This window comes from Diospyros lotus, chromosome 4, assembly GCF_014633365.1.
Source record: "Diospyros lotus cultivar Yz01 chromosome 4, ASM1463336v1, whole genome shotgun sequence".
Lineage (NCBI taxonomy): Eukaryota > Viridiplantae > Streptophyta > Magnoliopsida > Ericales > Ebenaceae > Diospyros > Diospyros lotus.
Genome location: NC_068341.1, coordinates 607,477 through 632,536, shown reverse-complemented (window position 1 = coordinate 632,536; position 25,060 = coordinate 607,477). Strand labels below are relative to the sequence as shown.

General features: G+C 37.4%; 2 protein-coding genes across 5 annotated transcripts in view; one reads left to right on the top strand and one right to left on the bottom strand.

The window, feature by feature from the left end:
- The window catches only part of LOC127799916 (glutathione reductase, chloroplastic-like), a 34,189-nt gene extending 29,873 nt beyond the window's left edge, over positions 1-4,316 (top strand). For all 3 annotated transcript variants that reach the window (XM_052334202.1, XM_052334204.1, XM_052334203.1), the window contains 2 exons: positions 2,785-2,838; positions 3,996-4,316. In XM_052334202.1, the coding sequence (XP_052190162.1) occupies positions 2,785-2,838; positions 3,996-4,082 (141 nt within the window). In that variant the 3' untranslated portion in view covers positions 4,083-4,316. The remainder of the gene's footprint in view (positions 1-2,784; positions 2,839-3,995) is intronic.
- Positions 4,317-5,246: 930 nt separating this feature from the next.
- Positions 5,247-19,353, bottom strand: LOC127799918 (uncharacterized). Of its 2 annotated transcripts, none has more exons than XM_052334206.1 (12): positions 19,184-19,353; positions 19,007-19,090; positions 15,854-15,949; positions 15,676-15,751; positions 15,474-15,572; positions 15,284-15,372; positions 15,092-15,199; positions 14,851-14,988; positions 7,755-7,860; positions 7,184-7,395; positions 5,715-5,832; positions 5,247-5,635 (listed from the first exon to the last, which is right to left on the bottom strand). In XM_052334206.1, the coding sequence occupies exons 1-11, from the start codon at positions 19,244-19,246 to the stop codon at positions 5,764-5,766; spliced, it is 1,140 nt and encodes a 379-aa protein (XP_052190166.1). In that variant the 5' UTR covers positions 19,247-19,353; the 3' UTR covers positions 5,247-5,635; positions 5,715-5,763. The 2 variants fall into 2 exon arrangements, with proteins under 2 accessions (XP_052190166.1, XP_052190165.1); XM_052334205.1 differs by having other exon boundaries at positions 5,247-5,561.
- Positions 19,354-25,060: the final 5,707 nt, after the last annotated feature.

Here is a 25,060-nt window from a genome sequence, read left to right as displayed (position 1 = left end):
TCCACTTGGGATGTAAGTTTATAAGATGAGATCATTATGTAGGACACAATTTCACTGCTTATAAAACCATGTGCATTTGGGGCATGCCTTAACGTACTGTTGGTTTTGGAAATAGATTTGACAATAGATTTATTTTGGGTTGCGGCCTTCGTTTTTCCTTTCAAATGATACTTTAACCTCTGCCTTAAGGCAACCTTTACAAGGAATGGGTATACAAAAGCATTTGGTGTAAAAATGGGCAAGGGTTGATGTTGACACTTAGTTGGCAAATATCCACTCAAAACTATAACAATAGAAGTTAGGTTTTTTATTTTTTATTTTTTAGGTTTCATAGTGCATTGACTACTTAGATATTCAGAAACAAGGAATGCCAGAGAATCCGTGAAAAATTTCAAGGTTTGAACTTGCCCACCACCCCACGGACACTCACAAAGGTTGACCATTAAAAAATAAAAAACGATATCAAATAAGGAATTCCTACATCCACCAGTTTGTTATGGCAACAATATAGCAATCTCTTAATGCTTCTATTTGTATCTTCTAAGTTCCAATTTTTAATTTGTTAGTTTACTGAATTTTCTGCTTTTTGCTGTATTCTTCGTGTGCCTTCTGAGTCTGAGAAAATGGAACATTAGGCTTGTACTATGTGGGGAATGACCAAAGGATATTCATGCACTCGACAAAAACAACATATCAGACCTTAAATCTCATCATGTAGGGTTGGTTACATGGTTCTAGCCGGCCAATCATGCCTACCTATGGTCATATCTTCTATAAGGCTTCATGCATGCCACAATACAACAACATATCCAGCCGTTATCCCACTATGTGGGGTTGGCTACATGAACTCTAGACTTCTATGTGGGTTACATCCCAACAGATAGTTTTTCTAGAATTCATATTTGGATCCGACTAGATTTTACGCTAGCTGTCGGCTACCTAACGCAACCCTCCTCCTTTATTCGGGCTTGGGACCGGCAGTGGATAATATCCTCTGGCGGAGTAATGATGAAATAAAGTTTGAACACCATCTTCACATGGATAAGTTTCATGAGATGGTGGTGAATGAAGTTTCATGCATGCCACAATGTCCTCAAAAAATATTCAAGGGAAAAATTTCTGTCCATATCATTGTACTTACGTGACAAACATTATTAAATGGTCTTCCATCTTTTCCTTGCATCAACAAAGTTCTTTGCTGCTTAATGACATTAACAGATGCCAGGTTCCAGGCCAACCATTTCTGTAGAACTCTAGCTTGTTAATGAGCAAGCACATTGGTTAGCTACCCAGACATCACCCAAGAAGTACCAAACAAGAGAAGAAGAATCACAGTTCTCTTCCATCCAATAACATATGGGGGAGGAATCCACTATTTTCCCTGCCTCATTGATATGATGAATTTGCCTTTATTTTTTTTGTTGTTTGGGCTTGTGCTAGCTGTCAACTGCTGTCCTCAAAATAAACTGAAAAGATGTCCTGTAATTGTGGGAACTTTCAATTTCATGTTGCCTTAAAATGCAAGATAAGGCAGCAGGAGACTATAACTTTACAATTGCAGAAGTGTGTCTGCCCCTTGAACCTCACCCTCATTAGACCTCTCCCTTCCCTCCTGTCGCTGCCCGTCTCATGAAAGGTTGTTATTGGGTCTCCACATTTGATGATTATGAAAATGTCTACAGTTTCAAATCAACCATGGTATCCCATCAGTACCTCCAAAAGGCATGGCCACTGGTATAACTTTGTCCATTGCTGAACCATACAAAGCAAAGTATTTCATGCAAAGTGCGCCAATACACACTGGAAAGTGCGTATGACCACCATCCTCCAAGGAATCTAGATATTTGGACTTATTTTTTCAAATTGCAACCACATGAGGTCTTTTCTTCAGATGCAGAGCACGCCTATTTAGTTTGTTTTGAAGTCTTCTTTAGTAGTCATCCTCCATCCATCAAAATTTCATCAATTTTCAGCATATGTGAGTGCATGGGTGAACCTTCCCCCACCTTTCCAATTGCGATATCGAACCATGATACTTTAATGCACGGTAAAATTTTACTGGTACCAAACACTGTCAAAAACAGAACAAATTTGACACATTTTCATCTTAACAGCTTTACATGTAATTTTGCTAAGTCTTCCTTCCCTTGCAAGATCTGTAGGACCTTGAATATGCTATAATTTTTCCAATGACTATTTTTCTCAGATTGCCTTCTTTCGAGGAAGGTGCATCTTTTATTTTCTTTTCTTATGGACGACCTCTGGATGGCCCATGATACATAATCTAGATGGAGTAATTGCACTTAGACATGCCAGGTCCTGGTGACATGGTAGTTTGAGAAAAAGACCTTTCATCACTTTTTTCTGACAGCAATCTTACCCTATATCCTTTGCGTTATGTAATTCCAATCCTTTCTTTCTTCTATTCCCCCAGGTATAGATTGAAATAGTATTATTCTTATTTTCTTCACAGAGAATAAGGAATACGAAGTCTAAAGAAATTAATAGAACATCCACCATAATGATTTCAATTATGTGCTTATATCAAACACTATGCAACTATTCATTTTTTTTTTTGCTATATGATATGCTATTAGGGAAATTTGGTTAATAATACCCCCAATTCTTGAGAACTGAAACAACACAATGCCTGCCAGATAATATATTTTTCCTCTCTCTGGGACCACTGCCTGCAACAGCCCAGAGATCTTACACTCTTGGGTTTCAATTTGTTGCCTACTTATGCTGCTTGTAATATTTTGCATTCTATCCTCATCTTCTCAGGGCATTGCAATTGCACTCAAGTGTGGAGCAACTAAGGCACAGTTTGATAGTACGGTAAGCTTAACTGAAATGAAATGTCAAATTTGTTAGTGAAATGTCATGAAAAATTTTCCTGACAATTTTCCCGTCCTCACTTCCCTCTGTGACATTAGTCAGGTAAGATGGTTCTGTTTGGTTGGTCCTGAGGAACACCATTCCTGCACATTGGAATTACACATGAAAAAATTAAACCAAAAGGAAAAAGCTATTGAACTTCTAAAAATACATCTCTTATTCAAGATATGCCAACCAAAAAGGAGAGTCAAAAAACAATCTTTTAGCAAAAGATGGATACAGCAAACAAACTGGGGTCAGCTAAAGTATATGAACAACCGTCTGTACGCTTTGAAGGGTGCACTAATTTTCTCTCTCCAAAAGCTCCACATAAAGCACATAGGACTCGAAAATCATAGCCTGCATAACCTATTTTGGTTCAAACAAAGTCTAGAAGTATAATGATGAATCAAAGGACAATTAAGTGACTCTTCTGCTATAGTTACTAGCTATAAGCAAAAGGAGACTGGCTTTCCAATTTCTCACAATATGGCATCGAAAGTTGCTGTCCAGAAAAGAAGGCTAGTGGGAGGAAGCACCTTTACCGCACAATGATCCCTGGCCTGGCCTGCTGGGTCCAGATTTGTTTGTGATCATGTGTCACTCGTCTTTTAAATAGTCTTATAAATTGTGCTTAAACGTTCTAGTCTCCCATAATTGTTCAGGCACAATATTGCTTTCCTTCTGGAATAATCTTCTGAAACATTGGTAGGTGTCACATTTAGAGGGTTGGCTGCTCCTTGCTTCATGACAGCGCCCTCATTGCGCTTGTGTTTTGGCTTTGGACAAAATGTTTTCTGCTTAGACAAAGCTTAACTAGTAATACACTTTCCGCAGCTCTTAGAGGTTGAGGGACAGCTCCTTGTTCTTCCCCCCCCCACCGCGACAGTTACCTTATTGCCCGCCCTTGCCAAAAAATAAAAAATAGTTGAATGTTGCTCCTCTGGTTTAGGTTCTTTTCTTGAGCTCACTAACTGCAAAATGTACGTGGGTCTCTCTGAGAAACCGGTTCGTGTGTATTTATCCAGAGGAGGAAAAAGCTTGCTTTTTTCTTCGTTTTATTTAAGGAGCCTGGCATTAGAAATGTCACATTTTTAATTCTTTTTATTGGGTGACAGGTTGGCATACATCCTTCTGCTGCAGAGGAGTTCGTCACCATGCGTACAGTGACAAGGCGTATTCCCAAAGCAAAAACAAATCTTTAAATATGAAATAGCTAAGAGGTAGGGTAATAGAGAAGTTACTTCTGGTTGCAAGAGGAACTATTGTTAGAAAGGGTATTTGTTTCATTGGAAGTGTAGTTTTGGCTGAATAAAAAGCCGTCACAGTACCTTGATGGAAAGCGAAGTTTCTTTAGGCAACTTCAGTGTATTTTGAAGAAGTTCTATTGCCCTTTTTGCATGGAGCTGAATAATCGCTCTCTACTATTTTTTTTTTCATACGTTACAGAGGGCTCCCAGGAGTCCTGTGTGTTTGGAGTTATTATTCTATCTGACCATCGTAACCAAAGCTAGGCCTGTGTGCAAGTAGTTTTTTGAGAAGTTTAATTGTTCAATGTGCGTTGCTGGGATTCATCTCAGAACTTAAAGTTTAATTGTTCAATGTGCGTTGCTGGGATTCATCTCATATGCAGACATGCTCTTCTAGCCACTGTTTGCGACAGCTGGAAATGACTTTAACAAAAATTGGGCCTCATAGAAGCCCACGGCGAGGCCAGGACCGACAACAAAAAAATCCCATGTCAGGATCTATCAGGGCCCAACAACAGCCAATACCAGGCCCAATTTTGGCCCAAGGAGAAGCCCAGATCGGGCCCACTATAGCCCAACTGAAAGCCCGACCCAGGAGTAATAGAAAGCCCATGTCAGGAACAATAATGGCCCAAAAACAGACCCAATTTTGTGCCCGATATAAAAGCCCACCTCATCCCTTGCCAGGCCATAATACGGCGCAAACCTAGCCCAAAAACGAGGCCCATTAAAGCCCACCGTACAGCCTAAGTCCCGGCCCAAAAAAAGCTAAATTAAGTGAACCCAACACAATTAAGGGCCCATTATGTCCCAAATACTGCCCATAACAAAACCAACAGGTCCCACCTACAAGCCTAAATCAAGGCCCAACAAATTCCTTAACGTCCCAATTAAAGCCCAACACATCCCATACAACTCCAATCAGAGCCACCCGTAGTCCTGTGCATCAGAAGTTCAGATCGTCCCCAGAGAGCAATTACGGAGAATATAGCATAATGTAACTATCGATTCAGTGATCGGCGCTCGATGTCACATTGCCAAGTTCTTTACCAAGCACCAGCTGTTAGCAGAATTAGTACAGAAACTCTTACAATTATCCAACAAAAGAATCAGGGAATATACTGAAGAAACCAGGCATGTGTAATTGGGAGGCGCAGTGCGGGAATTCAAGTTGCCCGCGCCAAGGCACTCCATGTGTAATTGAGCACCATTCATGAAAACAGGTGAAGTTGAATACAAAAATATGGAACAAAAACAGAAGTCCCTATATCATCAAGTGACCAAATATACATTGAACAGAATAACCTGAGCTCCAGACTCCTTATCCAGGTAGCCCCAACTGTCGAGTCCATGCAATTTATTATAAGATTCGTACAAAGGCTGTTCAAGTCTACAAAAAATGTGTTCCCCACTTCATCCAGGCCATGATACCACCTACAAAGGCAGCAGACTAGTCATCAAGGTCAGCCTTCACACAACTAGAGAGGGGCCAGAAAGATGCATCACCACTGCAACAATGCAAACAAATAGCAACAACATAATGCATCTACAAATATCAAGTGCTGTAGATGCAGATATAATGGTAACCTGGATACTCCCGGCAGTACAAAGCTCGGTAGTATGTCCCCCTGAGCTCTTAGTCAAGCTTGACATTAGAATATAAGAGGGTGTCCTTTGTGAGTGGCATGTTCAGAAGAAAGTGAATCTGCAGGGTAACAGAACCCATAAAAATGAAAAAAATTATGAAATTTGATAGATTTCTCATAAATTTATGGCTTCCTCAGACATAGGACAAGACATAGAAAGGTGTGGTATCATAAGCTAAAGTTACATGCCATCTCCTTCAGAATTTACAGTTGTAGAGCACCACAACTAAGAATTTACAAACTACCACCCAGAGGAGGCCCTTAAGAAATAAAATGATCCCAAAGTTCATATTCATAACAAACCTGGATTAATCAAATTGAATTTAATGCTAAAACAGGTTCAAAAGAAGCCCAGGCAAATTACCCACTCCAGAATGGGAGAAAAAACATATTAGATGAGAGACCCAGAGAGAGTTCTAATCTTCAATCAGCGCTGTCTTTTTATCTATCACACAGTCCACCCCAGGTCGCACCAAGACACATTCCTAGGCCTCATAAAACCTAATTATCATACACTTACATTCTTATGTCAAGTTGTCAACCCAGTCAAACATGGAAACGAAAATAATTATCAAACTCCTATAACCTTTAAAACAGATAAAAATGAGAAGATGCATACATTTATCCAGAGATTTATGTTAAAACTTCAAGTTTTATTGACTTGAAGGAAATGGCAGAATTAGTTAAGCTATGATATTTGGACTTCACTAACATTTATCATGTGTAGGATGCAAACGGGGTAAGGGTGGTCAAAACTGCCCCATTTACAGCCTCTAATTGGGTAGAAAATGGGCTCTCAGGTACATTTGGGTATCCCCATTATTTTTTCATATCAGAGGAGCAACAGTTTCTACATTTCCTGATATTGGCTACAACCCTACTTGATGATTCCCAGCATGCATTCCCCGTGGGCACTTGGACTGCTTTCTATGTTCTCTTTCTGGTTGAAGAAGAATACATAAAAAAGACATCGTTATATTTATGTAAAGCCTAGGTACACCCAGGAGATATAAAGGATATGTTTCTTCCCCCTGAGTTTCAGCCATTTGCAAAATCAAAAGAAATGATCTCTCTATATTTGAGGTTTGAAATTTAAATACCCTTTTAACCAATGAATACCAGTTCCACAACCAGAGACCCCAAATACACAAGTTAGTAATCAAGAAAAATTAAATTGTAGTCCTGAACTAAAGCATTTTTACCATAAAAACAACTATCTTAATCATTGGGAAGAGGGTGGGGAAGAAAACAGAACGCAAATAAACACATCTGGGGAATCCAGGTCAAGATCTCCAGTGACACAATTAAATTGGTTTAGGCTTAGAAATCAGCTCAAGTAAACAAGCCTTGTAATTTTCGACAACCCAATTTGAGGAAAAACATATATGAAGGCTTCCATAAGCAACTCACCCCTAAGAGAGTAGCAATTATAAGAATGATTCCTGTTAACCAAGCCAAGGTTCGTCTGACCAACACTACTTCTGGATCATTGGCTGAAGTTGAAGAGTCCTTTGTTTCCTTCAGGGAACGTGCAGATGGGTGGGAAGAATATACCAGATTCAAAACTGTTTCTGACTCTGGAAGAGGTGATCCATTAAATAAGATGACCCCCACGATTTGTCCTGCCCAACCAAATACATGAAATTGTTCAAAGATTTGAATGTGATATATGTATAATATAACAATGAACTAAAAAGACTAACAAAAATTCTTAAGATTGTAAGTAAAATATGAGCTACAGATCCAAATACAACACTGATTATTGATCAAAGGGAATTGCCCAAATGGAGCATATTTTCAAGTGATGATGTTAGTTAAAAGTAAACTTTTTACATTTAAAAAACAGAATTTGTATGATAAGTTATAGCAAAGACATAGCTAATGGCAGTCATGCATAAAAAAACAAAAAATATGGCCTGTCTGAAGGTGAAAAGTTACATTAGTGGGAAAAAACTATAGTTAGGGGGAACCACTCAAATACCTTTGTACAAAGTTTGCAAGGAGTCAAAAATCTTGGACATCGAAATAAAGAATAATTCCAGTCCTTGTTCAGCAATACCTTCAGTACCATATGTCTCTCTTAAAGCCTGCAAGCATATTTGTGATTGTTAGAATTGTTGTTGTACACATATAATATATATGCTGGATAGTGTTGTACATATATTAAAAAGATATGTTGTCCCATGGCTGTACCTTGTAGATTGGTGTGTGTGTGTATATATATATATATAAAAATATAAATATATATATACTTTATTGTGAATAAAACAAGATAAGAAAAACTTTTCTCCTCTCAAAACTCAATATGGTATCAAAGCCACTAGACAAACCCCAAACCTAGTTCCAACCGCTGCCGTCCTGCTGCCAGCCGACGCCACCACCGCTGATCACTCTGTCAGCTGCCACCATCCAACACTGGTCTCGCGTATCTCTCCAGCTAACTCAATTCCCAGAAACATCTCATGAATCTACAGCTGGCGACTCTCAGATCTCTCTCTTTTCCAGACAACCCTCATCCTGCCATTCTCAGGTCTCTCAGATCCCTCTTGGTGAACCCAATGTGAACTCAGTGACAGCCCTGTTCCCATCTGCCGTCGCCACTGTTTCTCCTTCTGTAGCCGTTAGCCACCTGAAACAGCTCTGAGCTTTACAGTTTCAGATCTGGTTTGCAGTGCTATCTGGTTTCAGATCTGGGTCTTGCAATTTTAGATTTGGTTTGCAGCAGCTTCAGATCTGTTTTTGGGTCATCAGGTTCAGATCTGGTTCACAATGCTTTGGTTTGTAAGATTTTGATTCAGATCGGGGTTGTGCTATTGCTGGTTGGGCTTGAGTTTTGCGCTATGGCCTCTTCAAATCTTGGAGTGGTGAGTACCTCTTCAACTGCGACTGTACTTGTGATCGTTCTTGTATCTGTACCATCTTTTTCTAGTATTACATCCATTACCACTAAAAAATTGAATGGTAAGAATTATATGTCATGGTCAACCTCTGTTCAAATGTGGTTTCGCGGGCATGGTGTTAGTGGCCATGTGACTATGAAGCTTTCTGACATCGCTGAAGCAGATAGGATTGTATGGGATCGCACAAATGCTTAGTTGGTTACATTGTTGTGGCAGTTAATGGATGTTGATTTAATCCACTTATTTCATGTCTATGAGAACTATTTTGATATTTGGTCTCTTGCTCAGCAGCTATATACTAGTGATATTGTGCATTTATACACTATCACTAGTAATTTGTTCTGTATTCAGAAGGGGGACTCAAATGTGCCTACTTACTTGGATCATATCTAGTTTGTTGTAACAAATTTTAACGCCATGCTCCCTGTTACAGCCAATCTCACTGAGCAGAAGAAGCAAAGAGACAAGTTGTTTATGGTGCTTACCCTTGCAGGCCTTGGTCTCGATATGGAGGGTGTTCACACTCAGATCCTGAGTAGTCCCACCGTACTTACCATGGAAGAGGTGCTTGTCCAGATCCTTCGTACTACACAAACATTTTCTAAGGTTTCAATTGGAGAGCGATCTATACTTACCTCTTAGACTCCTGGATCTTCCTCTGAGATTGGTCCTAGAGGTGGTAGTCGCAGAGGTGTTGGGCGTGGCCGCAGTGGTAAGCACCCTTATTGTAATTACTGTAATCGCTCTAGTCATTATAAGGATACATGTTATGCACTCCATAGTCACCCTCCTGAGGCCAATGTTGCAATTCCTGAGGGTGTAGGAGCATAGTCCGTGGTACCTAATACCTCTCATAATGAGCAACCAGATTTTATACATACAATCTCTACCGAGGAGTTCGCTAGTATCATCAATTCCTCATCCCATGTAGCTTCTATTACCCAGGGATCTCTTTCTTCTGCTTGGTCACCCACTGGTACTTCTCATATATGTCTTACTCATGCTTAGCTTAGTCCTTGGATTCTTGATTCTATTACTTTGAAGCATATTTTTGTTAATAAATCTTTATTCTCTTATTTTGATTCCTCTGCTTCCCTTCCTCCTATCACTATGACTGATGGGCCTAAAACCCTTCCCACTAGTATTGGTAGGGTTGATCTACTTCCGTCTATTTCTCTTAATTATGTTTTACATGTTCCTAATTGCCCATATAGTCTCATTTCTATTAGTCGTCTCACTCGTTTTTTGAATTGTCATGTCATCTTTGATTCTAATTTCTTTCATGTGCAGGATCGGGATATGGGACAAATGATTGGCATCGGACGTGAGTTTTGAGGGACTTTACTATCTTGCCCTACCGTCGTCTATGGCATCTGCTTGTGCTACTATAGGGCATCTCCTCTTCAGATTCATTCTCAGCTTGGTCATCCTCATTTATCTACTCTTCGACAGATGATTTCATCATTGTCGTCGTTGATTATTCTAGAATACGTGTCTTGTTAGCTAGGCAAACATGTTCGTTCTTCTTATTCTAGTTGTCTTAATAAACGAACTTATACTCCTTTTGATCTAGTACATTCTGACATTTGGAGCCTTAGTAGAGTCAAGTCTAAACAAGGTTTATACTATTTTGTTACATTCATCGATGATTATTCTCGTTGTACTTGGTTTTACTTAATGAAAGATCGTACTGAATTGTAATCTTTATTCACTTCCTTTTGTAATGAAATTTATACTCAATTTGGCCGTACTATTTGGATCATTCGCAGTGATAATGCCAAGGAATATTGTTCTCATGCATTTTAGGCTTTTCCCTCATCTCGGGGTATTCATCAATTCTCTTGTCCTTGTACTCTGCAACAAAATAGGGTAGTTGAACTAAAGACCGTCATCTCATTGAGACTGCTTAGATGCTTCTCCTTCACATGCATGTTCTTGTTGTTTTTTGGGATGCCGCTCTTCTTACTTCTAGTTATCTGATCAACCAGATGCCATCCATTGTTTTGAATGGGATCATTCCACATTCTTTACTTTTTTCTTGTGATCCCATCTATCCTATCCCTCCTCGTGTCTTTGGATCAACTTGTTTTCTCCATCTTCTTTCCCTTGGTCATGATAAATTGTCTCCTCGCTCAATCAAGTGCGTGTTTCTAGGCTATTCTCGTAATCAAAAGGGATACAAGTGCTACTCCCTTGAACTTGGTTGATACTTTCTCTCTTCTGATGTTGCAATCTTTGAGTCTACACCTTTTTTCTTTTCTTCATCTGATGGGTCTTCTTCCTCTCTTCATGAGGTTCTTCTTGTCCCTTCTTTTCCTCCTCTAGTCCCAATACCTGTTCTTGTTCCTCCTGCTTTTCTTTAGACTTATCAGCGTCGTTCTAAGCCTCCATCGGTGCCTCCAACTCCAACTCCTCCCATTGCCGATGATGGTATTCCTTCAAACTAATGTCTTCCTCCAACTAATGTCATTATTTCGTCTCCCTCAAACTCTGCCCAAGCTTTTGTTCCCATGGTACACATTCCACTCGAAATCCTCATCCCATTTATATTTTTGTGAGCTACCACCATTTGTCACCTGTTTATTCTGCTTTTGTATATGCTATCTCTTTTGTTTCTATTCCTAAAATAGATGTTCAAGCTCTTTCTCACCCTGGGTGGAGACATGCTATGGATGAGGAAATGTTTGTCTTGCTAGCTAATGAGACGTGAGATCTAGTTCCTCTCTCTCCGGGGAAGTCTATTGTTGGTTGTCGGTGGGTGTTTATGTCATGACCCAAGTAGTAAGTAAAGGGAAATATAGTAATAGTATTATAATAATAGTTAGAAGATATTTTAGAAGCACATGGGGTGGATGTGCTAGGCCGTTAGTGAGCTTGTAATGCCTATATAAGGCTACTGCTATTGGTTTGTTGGGTATGCTGAAATTGATATTGATATTGAATCTCTATTTTCTCTCTTTCCCCTCTCTCTCTCTCTCTCTCTCGTTCAGCTCTATTCCATTCCTTCTCTCCCAAATGCTCGGCAATCTCCCCCTTCATTTCTTCTCAGTTTCTTCCCCAATTCCTCTTCTAACCCATCACGAACCCTAGGTTCGTGACAGTTTACTATCAAGGTTGGTCTGGATGGCTCTGTTGATCGTCTAAAGGCTTAGTTGGTTGATGAGGGCCATACTCAAATTTTTTGCCTAGACTATGGTGATACATTCTCTCCTGTAGCTAAGATTGCTTTTGTTCATGTTTTTTTTTTTTTTTTTTTTCTATGGCTACTATTCAGCAATGGCCTCTTTATTAGTTGGATATTAAAAATATTTTTCTCCATGGTGACCTTCAAAAGGAAGTGCATATAGAGCAACCTCCAGGGTTTGTTGCTCAGGGGGAGTCTCAATTGATATATCGCCTGAAAAAGTCCTTATATGGCCCGAAGAAATATTCTCTATACTAGTTTGGTCACTTTTGTTCTATCATCCAGTCTTTTGGTATGAGAAGAAGTGAAGCTAGTCATTCTGTTTTTTATCACCATTCTCTTGGAGGAGTCATATTATTGGTGGTGTATATGGATGACATTGTTATTATAGGAGATGATGAGGTTGGTATTGGGCAGTTGAAGACTCATTTACATTCTCATTTTCAGACCAAGTATTTGGGCAAGTTGAAGTATTTTCTTGGCATTGAGGTAGCTCAATCTGCCCATGGTGTATATATCTCTCAAAGGAAGTATGCCTTGGATATTTTAAAAGAGACTTGTATGCTTGATTCTCGGCCTACAGATACTCCTATGGATCCTAATGTTAAGTTGTATTAGAACAGGAGAAGCCATTAGAGAATCCTTGGTAAAATAGGAGACCGGTACCTCACTATTACATAGCCAGACATCTCTTTTTATGTTAGTATGGTAAGTCAATTCTTGGACTCCTCTTGTGGTAGTCACTGGCATGCTTTAGTGTGTATCTTGAGATACATTAAAAGTGCTCCTGGTAAAGACTTGTTGTTTGAGAACAAAAGACCCAAGCAAGTTGTTGGATATATTGATGCAAATTGAGTTGGTTGTCCTATAAATAGGTGCTCTACCTTGGGTGATTGTATCTTGGTTGGAGAAAATTTGGTGTCTTGGAAGAGTAAGAAGCAAAATGTTGTGGCTAAATCTAGTGCAGAAAAGGAATATTGGGCCATGGCTTTAGCCACATGTGAGTTGATTTAGCTCAAGCAACTTCTTACTGAGCTAAAATTTGGAGATTCAGGACCTATGCAGCTTATTTGTGATAATCAGACAACTCTTCATATTGTCTCTAATTTAGTTTTTCATGAGCAGACCAAACGCATAGATATGGACTATCATTTTGTGAGATAAAAGTTGATTTCTGGAGAGATTAGTACCTCATTTGTTGGCTTTAATGACCAACTGGCTGATCTTCTTACTGCTTCAATTTTCTAGACGATCATATTCCTACTACTTGACCCCACACCCAATGGTTAACCTTCATTTCTATCCATGGGCTATTTAATGAGGCTATGTAATTAACTAAAGTAAAAAGTTGGGTCTTCCCAATACAACTCAAATACAGAATGAAACTATATACAAAAGTAAAATAAAGAAAATGAATACATCTAAATTATCCTTTCTTAAATCTAAATCATCCTTTTTTTGAAGTCAAATACAATTTTGTATCTCCCAGCCACAAGAACATAAATGTGACATGGTCTTGTCACTTGTGATTTTACAAAGTACTACATCACCTACAACCAAAAAGGATAAAATGCAATTACATCACATGCTCAAAAAAGGATAAAATGCAATTACATCACATTTCAAGTCAAGTTTCTTTCTGTTCATTGATATTTACCATGCAAGAAACACAAAGCCAGAACCCACAAACCCAACATAGATTGATTTGAAATTGTCATTTCATTGTAAGTAACCAAAACTATAAATGTGAAGAACAAAATAAAAATAAGAATAACAGATCAAGAGTACCACAACTTGAGCTCTTCACACTCTGGAAAAAAAATCCTACCATGCAAACCAATTTAGTGGTTCATGATCTGCTCGACACTTTTTTTTATAAGCAATAGTATTAGGCCTAAAAAAGACTGCCTTAAGGGGGCTAACACTGTACAAAATAGTGTCCATCAGTTAAAAAAAATAGCTAGCTAAGGAAAGGAACAAAAGACAAAAAATAGAAGTGCAGAGAGTATGGACATCTCTAACAGTAAATAATTCCTTTCCACTTCAAATGATGTAATTTGACAGGAAGGGAACTCAATTTAAAAGTCAGTTAATTAAGCCAGAGCAGCTCTCCAAGAAATAAATATTCTTGTATTTATAACAAGAAAATGACCATGCATTAATTGGTTGTCAAGGGATGAAACCACAGGTATTTTGGCCTAGGGCCTGAAGATTCTGTGTATCAGAACTTAGACCAGAAGATCTACAAAAAGGCAGGGAGCACCCCTGTTTTAGCCAATAAAATATTCATATCCTTTAGATGACCATTAACTAACTATAAAGTCCAAAGTACACTCCTAAAAGTGAAGACGAAATGACCTTGTGTTTAAATGGATAAAGTGTGAGTTATCAAACTTAGTGGATTAACTCCTGCAACACATGTTCAAAATCTCCCCCCCCCCCCCTCCCGGCCAAAAAAAGAGAAAAAAAAAAACACCTTAAGATGTTCTCCCCTGACATGCCATTAAGCCTACTCAAAACTAAAAATAGTATTGTGACCATTTTCTGGGGACGTGCTGCTAGAAATTTATTTATATACATATATTACAATTTTTCCTTTTGGTTTCACCTTTTCACTTCAGAAGATGGGAAATTCAAACAACAAAAAGGTTCCCAGGTGCTAAGCTTTTCTTCAAGATATACCACAAGAATCAATTCTCTCCCTCTTCTGCTCCTCCCCCTCCTCCTACCAAGGCTGCACCAGCAGTGGCAGCTGGCAGGGTTCATCTGCTGTCAACGAAGAAGAAGAACCAGCGGTGGGAGATGAAGCTCGCTCTCTCTCTCTCTCTCTCTCTCTCTGGTTTTATCTTGTTGAGCATTCAATGTTTAATGTGATACAATCATCCAAAAATTTCAAATCAACTTCAACCCTTTTAACTAAGCTTTTCCTTGAAGCTATTAGTATAACACAATAATTTGAAATCACAAAATAAGACAAGACAAATCTTGATCACCTTAATGCCATCAAAATTTCCTGTAATTAGCTCTGCTGGATTTTTTTTACTCTCAGACAAATCTTGATGTACATCCACTGCTTTTCGAGTATTGTGGACGAGAAACACAAGACTTCCAATGAACTCTCTGTCAGCTTTCTGCATATTCAAACAAAATGCTTCCAATAAAATCTAAGTAAACCCGTAGTTAGTTAACGGTAAGCATAGCTCAAATAATTAGAATTACAGAGAATATAAACACCTTTGACAAATGAAGATTTATATCAGCACCACTTGGCAAAGGGATAGTCAACTCTCCAGTGACGGGCTCCAAGGCATTAGCAACATATGTTCCACCCAACCAGGATGCCTAATCACATTTAACAATTGTCATATATAGGAACGGAAAACAGAGAAAGGAGCAACAAGAGAGAGTGGAGGAATCGGGACTAACAAAATCACTGAGTTCGTTGTCAGTAAACTCCACATCAGTGTCTGAACTTAATGGTTCATTCAAGGAAATGACAGAAACTTCATCTTCATCTGCAAAAGTAGTAAATCAACATATTCTGATTCAGAATTTGTATGCAAGGACATTTGCTTTTAACACGTTTAACTTGCACAGAACACAAATATTGAGGTACCGGTAAGTAGAACATCGGCTTTACTTGGTCCTGAGATAACCCCACTCCTATGGGCACTACCAAGCAAAGTATTATCAGACTGCATCATGACTCGAGAATCTGCATACACTTAAATATTTTATAAAAAATTTCCAATTCCATGCAGAAACATGACAAAATAAATATCTAATCTTATGATGCATCCATATTCAAGTTCAGGAACCTTCAGCTCCTCTGACATCTAGCAAAAACACAGCACGGGGCCTATTAAATGGATTTGGCATGAGAATCTCATTCAACTGCAACAACAATGACATTAAAAATTTACATAAGGCAAAAGGATCTGAATGAGGCAAGAGGATAACAGAAGTTGTATTTATAACTGAGGTGATTATACTTGCCTTGGATGAACCAGTAGCTGAAAGGGTAGCAGGTGGTGCAAAACCAAGCAAGACTGACACAGCAGCACCAACTTCTGAGAGTAACAGTGAATTACCCTTAAAAAAGATGGATTAGGTAGTCAGACCACTAGACAATGCCTCTAAACCAAAGTTGTCAAATAGCATTTCCATAATGGCTGGACAACTGCTGCATTGAATTTTAGTTTTACTATATGCCAATATGCACCATCTAACTTCTCAATCTCAAAGAAAGTGATGAACATAGATGGGGGCATATCTTCAGTAACAGCTGAACTTCAAAGGATGACAGACAGAAATGATCTAAAGTTATCTGAGAAAGGAAAAAGTGCATGCCCATAACATTCTGAAAGCAAAAATCAATCTCAAAAAGAAGGCACCTGCAAAATAAATAATATTAAGTTTGTATACTCCTATATCATGGAGAAAATTTAATCCAAAAAAATTAAAGTACCAAATATAGATTAGATATTGACCATTGCATATATAACCATGAGCTTAACCAGTGAAAAAGTTATGACTAAGAGAAGTTGTTAATTAAAATAATGCTCATAATATGACTTTACCCACAAAAAAATTGAGTACATAATATCTTTAGTTTTTTTTTTTCCCCACAATTTCCAATCATTTGTTAAGAACATCCATGAACTTACATAGTCCAAAGTCACATTTAATAGCATTTAGGTCATGTACTATATATAATAAGAACACTAATAAAAGTTACCAAATGCTAATAGTTGGTCAACTTGATTTCCAGAATGCTAATCTTTCTGAATACCCTTGTCAAATGCACACACACAAAAAAAAAAAGCGTATGGTATTGAGAATGTTATCATTATTTGTTGCAAGGAAAAAAGTGAATATGTGAGGCTCAAGAATTTTAATTCCTTCATTTAACAACTCTAACAAACACGTTCATTTGACCAGGAAAAGCTTAGCGAGAAAATCTTATATAGCCTTATAGAATATATGATCATGGACAGCGATGATTGGTGAGAATGAATTAATTCTAAGGTTTGATATGTTCAACAATTTCTACCAACTTTGATTGGGTTTTTATTTCTTTTCTCATTCTAAGGTTTGAGAGCAAATTACCTTTGTTTCTATTCAATGAAACTCAAAAATTACTTAAAATCTAATTCTTGACCTTAATATGTTCCCAAATGGCCTACAAAAGGAAATGGGAACAACCTTCAAATGCAATTATATCTCATAAGCATTAGAAACTTAGATTCCTAGACCAACCTTGATAATTAATACTCTAAACATTGCCTTCCAACTCACCTCTTCAAAGATCAACATGCTACCAACCTCACCTCCCAACCATCCACATAATTCAGCAATAGGAAACTGCCTTCCCACTTTCCCATTTAAAATCTTAATCTTTTTCAAAAACCTATCAATGTTAACCTCACAAACTAAATGCATCCTTGTTCACTTATTGAGATCCTTGTTGAGTAACACTTCCTCCCAAGACAAACGTGGGAGAATTCTTACAAGGTCCATAAAACCCTCATTCCATTTCTAAAACATAAAGGAAGAGCCTTCCATACTCCAATAATGTATGGTCTAAAACAGGCTGAGAAAGAGAGGATAGCCACACATCTAATAAATGATTTTCCAATCTCTTGAAACCAGCCACCTATCCTCAGACTTCTTGAGGTCAGAAAACTTCCAGGAAAGGATATTTCCTACACCTTGAAACCAAATATTGAGGGATAAAGAACGCTATTGTCCTAGAGTTGACTCACGTGAAAGGTCCATGGTATAAATAATAAGATCCCTGTTGGAAATTTTAGATCACATAAGAAGATCTTCCCTATGCCCATGGTGCAATAGCAGATGAATTCTACTCACCATACTGTGTTGGCAATGTAATCACAACTTTTACTTACGGTTAAACTTTAGGCTATGATTCCTGAAGGAAAATTTGAACCCTGAGGAAAAGGTTCAAGTCCAAAGTGGCACAAAGCTAGAGTCGGCACCAATTGGTATGACAAGGTTAGGGACGGAATTCAAGGGAATTCCAGCTAATCGAAGAAGAGAGCAAAGAGAGAGAGAATAGAGAGAGAGAAAGAACAACAGAAAAGAGAGAGAAAACAAAAATATTCTCATTCATCATGCCAAGCATGGCTCCAGTACATCAGCATATATAGGCTGTTAGCGGGCCCTTCTAGAAGGTAGCCCATGAGTCCATGACTCAGCATCCCCTACACTGCCGAGGCTCACCCATTAGGCATTACAAAATATGGATGGACCCATCTACCTTTAATACGTATAAGATTCGTGACAGCTAGAAACCAGTAACATGTCAAGTACAAGGATTTTATGACAATTATTTTTAAACAGGAACAAGTAAACATTCAAATTGACCATATAGAAGGCCATTACATACTGTGAGCCCTACAAAATAAGGATGCTCAGAGAAGTTAACTAAGACAAAGCAGAGATGTTTGTGTTGGTTTCAACAATATGGTATGCAGAAAAATACCATGCGATTTCACATTATCTTCACTTTCATCAGAAAGTAACCTCTATAAATAACTTTCTTTAATTGCGAAAACGAATGGTGTTTCAAGAAAAAAAATGCTAAAATCAGCACCTGTACTAGCTTACCAAACAAATTTTCAAGATCCATTTTAATTTTCCCTTTTGGAGAATAGACAAAAGTTTTTGCAACTGTGCACTAAGGAAAGCACCAAGAGGATCATGAGTTCAAGAATAAAGAACGGGCTAGGGAGAGCCTGAAATTGGGAACACTACTACCTCACTCTGACACATGGACGCTGAAACTTATCATGACTCTGATAACGTTGACGGAAGAGGAAAATCATTGTCTCCTATAAGTAACTAATTTGCGGAGCACCGAAGCTACTTTCATAAAACGATTCAGTCAATCAGGAAAAGTAACAGTCCAAATGGTTGAATTGCAAAGTAATAGAAGAATCCAAAATCATACAGCAAGGTTTAGGAAAATTCATGTTCGCTATAAAACCTCTTTCCCTCCAATGTTGTTAGTTCTTATATTTTCCATAATTTGAAGTTCTTACATTGAACGTCACTTGGATCCCAACGTAAGCGATGGAACTGGTATCAAAAATATCGAAATTTGAAAAGAAGTTTGCCACAAGTTACCTCGGTAATAGGATCTGACAAAGGAGGCCGGAAATATTGACGATTCGGACTATCGAGGAAGAGAACCGAGCCAGTGAGATCGGCCTACATCGGAACCCGAAGAAATTCAAGAACAATAACAATCAATCAGATCCAAACACAGATCGCGAATTAAGAGAAATATAAGTAGTTACTTACCGTAGATTGAAGGCAGAGAAATAGTAAAATGATTAGCGCGCAGAGACTGCGACTACAATCCATTGAGGAGATCGGGAGGGAGCGAGCGCGCAAGAGAGAGAAAACCTAATATTGAATCAATCTCTGATTTGTGGTTTTAGGAGGAAGACGGGAACTTGGTACGGGAGAGATCGAGAGGAAATTAGAAACCTATGTCCTCGACGAAATATCATAGCATACGACACCGTTGCAATTTTGCGGGTTTGGGAATGGGAATGGGTTTGGGTTTGGGTTTGGGTTTGGGTCGGGTGCTAGAATTGGGCTTCTACTAGTTTGTGAAGAAGGCCATAAACAAGTCCGGTCCTCGGATAATGGTCCACTTCTAATTAAATTAAATTTAAATTTGCATTATGATGGATGAAGTTGGTTTGGATTTTATATAAATTAAAATTTAAATTAATTATAATGGAATTTTTCTTTATTTAGGAAATTTATTTAAATTTGGTTTGATCAAGACATAAATTAGTTTCAAAATTTATCTAATTATATTAAAATTTTAATAATTTAAAATTGATGACACATCAAAATATTTAAATTTAAAAAAAAATATTATGTTGAAGCAAAATAGAAAATTGGTGAAAGATAATATTTACTAAAGTTTTGGTTCACTCCAACATTTCGCACTTGTCCAATTATATATTACTAAATAGTTTTAAGATATCAAATTAATGGACCTCTCCAAAAGATAATTTTAACATGAGGAATTTTTTGCAAATGTGCGAAGACTTGACAGAGCAATGCCGTGTGGAGATAAAAGGCATACGGGTCATAAACTTATTTTCTTGGGCAAATCGAAGGGAATGATTTCTAATACAGTCATAGAATTTTAACCTTTTATTCATATTTACTAGGTAAAAAGGTTGTCGAAGACCTTTTGATTAACAAAAATATTACTTCAACATTTAAGAGTTTATATTTTTATATTAATGTATTATATTGTGTATTTAATTAATATAAATATATAGTACATCATTAAATATCATTATTGAGTGTCTAAATTATATTTCTGTTTAATTAAAAAAGAAACTTATCATATCAGATAATTTTAAAATAGCATTTCAACAAAGAGTTCAAATAATCTTAAAATGGTACAATGCACACATCCAAAACTTTTTAAATGTGAAAATCAGACTCTTAATTTGAACACAAGATTAGTAAATCTCTCAATCACTATCTAAATGTAAAACCCCATTAATAATGTTTGTCTTTAAATGATGTCACCCTTAGAAAAGAAAGGAAAACAACATAACTTGAGTGAAAGTAATTGGACTTGAGAAATAGACAAGCAATAGCAATAAAGTTGAATCATACTTTTCGAAAGCTACAACACATTTTGTGAAGATCATCTCTTCTTAATTGAAATGGAGCTATACTTTTGGCCTTGCCATGCACACTATTTCTCTATTGCATGATAAACATCATCATGTCTTATTCAAAAAGATTTATTATTAGTCATGTTCACACCTTATATGAAAATTATTTTAAAAGGTATGAATACCAAACGCTCAATGTCCAACTTAATTTAAGAAAAAATTTACACCAAATTCAACTTGCTCTTCTCGCTAAAAGGAATAAGATTAGAGTTAAAGAACTTTTGAGTCTTATAGCAAGAACAATTCATGTTACCTTAAACCATACTTGAAAGTCATTCTAAAACATTAAGACCTTTAAAACACATAAAAAATTATTAATATAGATCTAAAGAGGGGTTAAATAGGCTTCTTTAATTTAGTTAGTTTTAAGTTCTTTGGACTGCCTATATTATGGCACCATATATAGGCAATGGACCAGGCGGGCAGGCTGACGTAAATGCATGGGACTGGTAGGTGAGCATGAACGTCATTAGCAGTAGTCGAAGGTCAGCTAATTGAACAGGAGAGAGTTAATTGTGGGGAATATCAGTTATGTCCATCAGAGCACATTTCTCCTTTTTGCTTAATTGCTACAGCTTTGTCTTTCTTTCATCTTTACAGCATTTGAGATTTGACTAATGGTAATGGATACCAGTGCCATTACACTGTTTTACCATTTTCTCTTGAACGTGGTTTATACAAATCACAAATAATTAATCATGGTTTCCCTTCCAATAAAGAAGAAAAATAAAATAACACACGTGCCTGTGGGGGTGTTACTGTGTTAGATAAGGTTTGGCATATAAAGGCTATAATTAATAAAGTTCTAAACTTTTTGGCTCTCTCTCTCTCTCTCTCTCCCCGGATTTCTTTGTGTGAATTGAAAGATGGGATCTGAGGTGGGAACCAGCTTTCTTGAATATTGTTTGGTACATATTTTCTTGATTAATTAAGCAAGCAAACATCATTATTAGCTCAGCACAGACACAGCATGCTTGATTAGTTTAAACGATTATCCCTTTGAAGAAAGGGCTGTTACTTGTCTAGTCAAAGGGTAATATGAATGTAATGAATATTATAAAATTATTATTATCGTCACATTATTCTCTAGACTTCTCTGTATACTGCAGTTAAAAAGGGTTAATTAGCATCCATGGCACTAGCAATATGTATGTCGAGATAATACACATGGGATGATGACATATAACAGGATCCCCAGATATGGCCCATAGCAGATTCATTGGCTGCTCAAAGTCCTTGGCCTGGCCGTCATAACATGGAAAATTCAACAATAGACAAAGTACTTAGGTGGATTGTAGCTTAATTAGTACGTGGATGATTAATCTGCAAGCGTTACCATTCGTAATCACAATTACTAGCTAATAATACGTCAAAAGAGTTCTCTGTCACTCAGTCACATTAATTACAAGCAAACATGAGGGCCTGAAATGCGCCCATTGACTGGTTCCCTCTCAAATCTCTTAATTAGTAGGCTTTTTTAATCCTGGCCGTTTAATTTAATTTCAGAGGAGATCAGGTGCTTCTTGTATTATAGCAGTAGATATAGTGAGATCAATTTGGCCTGATTAATAGTGTTTAATTTCTTTTTTAAATGTTGGCAGACCTAATTAATAGTATGTTATTCTTTTGTTTGATTTGTTTTAAATTTAAAGTCACACAAAAAGTAGATGGTGAAACTGTCAACTAAATGTCTTAGAATAGTTGGATTCATAAGATATGTCATGCTCAGTAACCCCCTAGCATTGAGGGTTAGTGATACATTATAAGTGTTCTTTAGCTTGTTGCAAGTTTACTAATCAAATAATAACTATGAACTCAGGTGCGCTTCTATTTGAGGTACATTATTTAAAGAGTCGTATATTTATTGTTAAACAAAAAAAATTGGTTTCACATAGATAAAGTAGAGAGTCACACAAAGGCATGTGTCATGCTATGTCGGTAACAATGTGGTATTAGAGTAGTGCCCGATGATAATATACAAATGCACACTGAATAATTTTGGATTAAGGTGTAAATAAGTTTATGAGGGTGCTTCAGATAGATGCGTAAGAAATGACACTATGAATTAGAGATATTGGCATGCCAAATGTTATAAGAAAAAATAATAAATAAAAAAAAATTAATACGAAACAGTTTAGTAACCTTGGTAATATAGCTACTTAATTAAGTATGTTAACGAGATAAATTAATGTGTCCAAAAGACAATTTTGTTATAGTAATTTGTCCTAATCCTCCCTAACCTTTGAAATTATTCACAAGAGGACTGCCTTTGCATGGACACGTTGAAGATATTTTATATATATATATATATATATATATTCTTAGGCCATGCAGCTTATCAAAGGTTGTGGGGACCCTTGCACCCCAATAATGCAGACAAGCCCAGGATTTTTCACAATCAGAGCTGCAGTGAATCAGAGGTAGACAATGGAACGCTTAGCTTGCTTTACTTGAGTGTTGTATAATTAATTTTTAGGGTGATAAAAAGACAACCAGAACCATATCAGTGGTTGTTTTCTAAGGATTTGTCCAAGTCAAGGATGCTAGATTTCTTGGGCAAGAGGCCAACAAAGAAAAGCCACCACCTTTCTTCGCCCTCTTTTTACACAATCAGTTGCTTTACTTACACAGATTCTTTCTAGCTCTTCTCTGCAGAAAATGCCCAAATTGCCCAAATTATTCCTTTGGTTTTGACACCACAATAATCACTCCCTTTGCACCAATCAAGTAGCTAGGACCAATAATTAATGTTCTTTAATAGTCAAGTTCAGTACCGTCTTGTTGATTAGGCAACTTAATTAGGGAAGGTTAAACAAACTCCAGTCCCTGATGAAGTCAGGATGACCTCTTGCCACCTGGCCTAACACTTTTGAGAATTAAATTAAATGATCTATATATCTTTATTGTGCTTTAGAAAATGCACATTATTACTATACTCATCTCTAGATATATGAACTGTCTTTAAATAATTTGCTTCTACATTATTCCATTACAGAGCGAGAAAGCAGAAGTAAAAGAAAGATTGAAAAGACAAAAAACAAAACAAGAGCCTGATATCAATCATCAAGGATTAATTAAGGGGCAGTCTCCAACAGATTAATTAGTTACTCTAATATTCTTATACACATGCTAATTAATTAAAAACTTCAGGTGCGAATAATAATTCACCTAATTATAAAAAGTGACAGCATTCTTTATATAGGATAGGTTGAGGTGGGCAGGCCTTGAACATAAAATGTGAACTGGCAGGCCGGAATTCAATCAGTCAATTCAAATACAAGGAACCTCGAACAATAGTAGCAGGGTGTGCATATATACCCCTCTTCCCTCCTTCAGATAGTTGTAGACTTTGATAAATGTGCTTGTGAACTTCACAACTCTTCTCTTTATTCTTCTTGTTTCCATTGTTTTGCTCAAACTTGGAGTCCCAACTGGTTCATGGATATTGATCTCCGGTGGACAACTGGGGGGTGTGGTTTCTCGGTTCCAACAGTACTGGTAGCAGCAGCAGCAGTAGTGCTATGGCAAAACCTTTCAGGGCAGTTTCCAAAATCTGCAAATCATCATCACAAATCCTTCTTTTTTTGCTTCTCTTGATCGTTCCTCTCTTGGCTCGCCCTCATCAGCTGGATTCATCCAAGGCAGCCATGGAGTTGCATCCAAGACAAACAAAGAAGTCCTTTTCTGCTACAACTACTGCTACTGCTGGCAGTTCCACCACCACCACCGCTATCGCTAGAAGTCATCAACAGTTTGAGGCAGCTGCCCATGAAGTCCCCAGTGGTCCCAATCCAGATTCCAACAGGTGAGCAAAGAGCTTCTTCCTCTTCTTCTTCTTCTGGTATATATCCATGGCGATCGATGGCCACTAGTTCTACTAAATCATATGAAAGGGGTACTTGTCAACATCAACATCATCATCATCATCATATATATATATATAGTAATGATTATCTTCTTTTTCTGCCTGATATACAGCTAGTAAAATAACCCAAAAAAAAACACTTATTCTTCTTTATTTCCATGTGCATGAATAGATCTGGGGTATTGGTGTTACCGAGAAAAGACATTTTGATGAAATAAGCTTACTTTGCTTGTATTTTGATTAAATTGTACATGCATATATGCAACATTTATGAATGGTTGGCTGCTATATATATATATATATATATATATCGAGTGAACAAGTTTCCAGGTAAATGATAGAACACCATGAATGTATACTGTGTAGAAGGTTAGAGCAAGTTTGATACAGTTTGGCCATAAAATCAAGGGCAGTGAGTGAAGAAGAAAAAGAGAGACGTCTGCTTGACCCACGGGCCATAGCCACAGGGCAGTGGTATCAGATCTCTCTGTGTACTGAGTACAGTGAGTAGCTTTTGGTCATTGTGCTGCAAAGATTATTGCTCAGTAGGCCATATGGATTTTTGCACTTGTCTTTTCAAACAACTGGCCGATAAATAAT